Raw genomic sequence first — 2,379 nt, 5'->3', positions numbered from 1 at the left:
GACATGAACCTACGTAAAATTGGACGAACTCCAATCGCTACATGGTGCCATGAAGCGATTCTCGGCGCGCGTCCCCGTCCGCACTCTCGGCATTTGCACTCTGCAGGCAAGCTGTCGTATGCAGTGCTCACTCTACCGTCGGCATCAACACTCTATCCTCCTTGTAATCACGGAGCGCTGCATGCAACTATGAGGTAGGTCGAGAGGTTCGCCGTCGAGTTCGCAATATGTCACGTTGCGGTCGCATTACGTCGTACAGTCCCAAGCGATGCGAATCTGCAAGACCGTGTTGACAGCTCTGACTTCGCGAGGGGGCGTGGCATGCGCGTACCTCCAACCCAAGACGCGCGCCAGCAGGAAGACGAGGTTATGTCCCCTGTCGATAAAGCTTTAGACTACGTTCAAGTTGCCACACGTGCAGTGATTCGAAAGGAAGCGTCGACGCCTTGGTACATCGCATCGTGCTCGTATCATGTCATGCCGATGTCGGCCGTCGGAAAGGCCATCATGCCATGCGACACTTTGGGTCGCGAAAACTTTCCCGATTGATCGTCTTCGTCGACGCCATTTTCGAGGCCGCACCTGTTCACACAACTTTCGAGTGCTCTGCCCCTCCGACTCGATCGTCGGCATCCCCTCCAATTTGTCGCGGTGGCGGGGGAGGGGTGGGCCGATGAGGAAGTGGGAGGGAGCACACCACCGCACGCCGCCACGGGTCTGACGCGACAAAGGAAGCGTCCGTACAATAACGTCATCCGTGGCAAAGTCCAAGCTAAGCAATCGTGATGAGCCAAGATACTGGAACTCTGAAAAATTCGTGCCAACTTCACCGAGCGCGCGTGCAGTTGCGAAGATCTCTCGCGAGTGATCTTGCGACACGTAGGAAGTCGGAGCCCCCTTGGGTGTTGTGTGCATCGCGACGGTGCACGACGTCTACAACCACGACTCGATGCGCTTCCGACCAACTAGCCTGCTGCGTGCCCCCCGCCCCTACACTGAAAATGCTACCGATATGCCGACTGCCACGCACACGCAAACCCGGTTCAAAACGACTCCAGCACAATGGGACAATGGCGGAGTTGCGGTGGTCTTGTCGCACCTGGACTACATGGCACGCGAGTGCGTACGCCATCTGGCCTTTCTCGCGCTTCGGCGCTGCCCCACACAGCAGTCGCCATCACCTCGTGCTTTGGGGCACTGCACGTCCAGCTGGAATCGCGCAAGTGCACCGTGATCTTGTCGCACGACCGATGTGGGAATTCCGTGGATGAATGGTGCCATTCTTGAATTGGCACCGACACCCACCGCGACATGAAGTACTTTTCCCCGCAGCCGATGCACTCGAGTGCCCCCGCCGTGGATCGAAAACGGGCCTCGTCGACCGCCATGGCCACCGGGACGTGGACCTCATGCGAGCACAAGCGGTTCCTCGCTGCGATCGAACTATATCCTCAAGGCCCGTGGAAAGCGATCGCCAAGTACGTCGGCACCCGGACGCCCCGCCAAGCGCAAACCCACGCCCAAAAGTACCGCGAGAAGCTTCTTCGTCAGGAGATGCGACCACTCGTGCCGACGACATCCGACCACCGGGACAATCCCAACGTGAAGCTGAACGTCGAGACGTTGGATGTCGTCCAGCTGCCATCCCACGAAATCAAAACGGACGTGATCTGCACTGCGCAAGACGTGAGCGAGTGGGACGCTGTGCTCCCGATGGACGACGCGATGGCGTTCCTGGTGGACCTCGTCGACTGCAGCGAATGGCCTTTATGACTCGACTGGACCGAATGCCTCCTCGCCAATGCCTCCTCGCTCCTTCGGCAGCGACGCGGACGGCGTCACCCTGCCGCGTGCGTTTGCCATGATCTATAAACCCCCGTAGTAATTTATCGTGAATTAAACCAGTCACACTTCGATCCTTTCATGGCATCTTGGACGACCGAGCCCCTGGCCCCTGCCGACATGCCGTCGATCGGGCATGTCCGAGAGCCCAACCACACATCACGAGTTCGGCACCGAGTCCCAGGGAAACACAGGTCTGTTTATCAGCACTTTCGATCGGTGTCCGATCGATCGATCGATCCTTCTTCATCATGGACTCGTTGATATGTTCGCCCCATCCTGCCGATACTGCGACGAGCGCATGCTTGCGGTGGATGGCGATAATCTGCCTAATTCAGGCTGTGTCCGACCTCTTCCCCCCCTTCATGCCTCTCGACCTACCGGACGACGTGAGCTCGCCAGTGGTACGGAACGGTGCAGCTGCAGTCTTGGCCATCTCATGAACCATCTTCTTGGAGTCAGCCCATTCTTGTCGTCAGGTGCATGTTCCTTGCGCGGTACACCGCCTTGGTCAGTGCACAAATGGGGTTGCGACAT

The 2,379-nt window shown here is 58.2% G+C and overlaps 1 protein-coding gene across 1 annotated transcript; it reads left to right on the top strand.

Moving 5' to 3' along the window:
- The first annotated feature begins 1,141 nt into the window (after positions 1-1,141).
- Positions 1,142-1,919, top strand: H310_07498 (hypothetical protein). Its single transcript, XM_008872872.1, has one exon. The coding sequence runs from the start codon at positions 1,272-1,274 to the stop codon at positions 1,863-1,865; it is 594 nt and encodes a 197-aa protein (XP_008871094.1). The 5' UTR covers positions 1,142-1,271; the 3' UTR covers positions 1,866-1,919.
- Positions 1,920-2,379: the final 460 nt, after the last annotated feature.

The sequence above is a fragment of the Aphanomyces invadans genome (assembly GCF_000520115.1).
Source record: "Aphanomyces invadans strain NJM9701 unplaced genomic scaffold supercont1.14, whole genome shotgun sequence".
Lineage (NCBI taxonomy): Eukaryota > Oomycota > Saprolegniomycetes > Saprolegniales > Verrucalvaceae > Aphanomyces > Aphanomyces invadans.
This window is presented reverse-complemented; position numbering and strand designations above follow the sequence as displayed.